The 1,375-nt window shown below is 45.4% G+C and overlaps 1 protein-coding gene across 1 annotated transcript; it reads right to left on the bottom strand.

The window, feature by feature from the left end:
• Positions 1-397: 397 nt before the first annotated feature.
• On the bottom strand, positions 398-1,078 carry DACRYDRAFT_15401 (uncharacterized protein; the record flags this gene model as incomplete). Its single annotated transcript, XM_040771104.1, has 3 exons — positions 398-415; positions 473-517; positions 563-1,078. 3 exons carry the CDS (start codon positions 1,076-1,078, stop codon positions 398-400), a joined length of 579 nt encoding a protein of 192 aa, XP_040629711.1.
• Between the last annotated feature and the right edge of the window lie 297 nt (positions 1,079-1,375).

The raw sequence follows: 1,375 nt of genomic DNA, 5'->3' as shown, positions 1-1,375 counted from the left end.
GCTTCTTGTGTTTTCTAAAACACTAAGTATTGATGTACATGGCTCATATTGTGCCAGTCCCGCTTCTGTAAACCATTCTAGCTTATTACTCACTGGTGTCTTTCTGGTAGATCAAGTTTGCACTCATTACAAGGCATTCTGCAACAATCCTCTGGATTACAAAACAGTGTGCTGCATTTCATCATTGTGTAAAATGATAGCACAATGACCTTGGCAACATAGCCTCACACAAACAAGGTTACCAAAAGTTTGAAGGACTGTTACTGCCTCCTCAAATAATGACATCACCTTGTCATGCCCACTATGTTCTTCAGTAGTGTGTCAATGGTCTGACAGCATTCTGTAATGATCCTCCATCCCCATAGTCAAGGATAGCATTAAATACCACCCTCCCTTCTTAGAGAGATTGCTGCATCTGCATCAACATATCAGGTCTGAATCAGCAATATGTTTCAAGACTTCAGAAACATACAGCAGTGCTGCCAGGCTTGGGAATGGCCTCCAGGACAGCCTGTGCCTACTGATGCAGTTAGACCATGTCGTTGCATTGAGCCTGCATCACCTGGATGATTTGAAGACTCTCCATACATTGAGCTGCACCAAGGGGTTCAGAAATGGCTTTGAACATCACCTTGGCCTCCTGGAGCATTTGTGTGGTGGTGTCATACTGAGCTTGTCTTTGCAGGATGTCTCTGAGAATCTGAGTACATTGCATGATGCCCAGAGTGTTTGAAATGGCTTCAAACATGTCTCTTGCTTCCTCAAGAAGTGGTGCAGCATCATCATAATAACCCTGCTGAGCCAGCACATCACTGAGAGTCTGTATGCTCTGGGCAACACCAGTGGCATGTGGAATAGCCTCAAACAACATCCTTGCCTCCTTCAGCAGTGGTACTGCATCACTGTAATGAGTCTGCATGTGCTGAACATCACTGAGAGTCTGCATGCATTTTGCAATGCTGAGGTGGTTGACAAGAACTTTGAATTCTGCCTTCACTTCCTGGAGCAGTTGGGCCAAGTCCTCATAGTGTTCTTGTATGCACAGGATCCCACTCATAGTATAAAGACACTGTGCCATGTTGGAGGGGCTCAAGGTAGCCTTGAACCCTTCCCTTGCCTCATGCAGGAGGGAGAATGCTTCATCATACCAAGTTTGTACACACAAGATATTCCCAAGAGACTGCAAGCACTCTGCAGCACTTGGACAGTCCTTGATATCCTCAAATATTGCTCTTGCTTCCTGGAGAAGTTGTGTTGCCTTGCCATATCATGCTTGCATCTGCAGGATGTTACCAAGACTTTGCACATATTGTGCTGAACTGTCAGGGCACCAGCTCATTGCTTGGTCAAGAGACATGACTAAGCCTTTATGACA

The sequence above is a fragment of the Dacryopinax primogenitus genome (genome assembly GCF_000292625.1).
Source record: "Dacryopinax primogenitus strain DJM-731 SS1 chromosome Unknown DACRYscaffold_7, whole genome shotgun sequence".
In the NCBI taxonomy this organism is placed as follows: domain Eukaryota; kingdom Fungi; phylum Basidiomycota; class Dacrymycetes; order Dacrymycetales; family Dacrymycetaceae; genus Dacryopinax; species Dacryopinax primogenitus.
The sequence above is the reverse complement of the archived record's forward strand: the minus strand, read 5'-3'. Positions and strand labels throughout refer to the sequence as shown.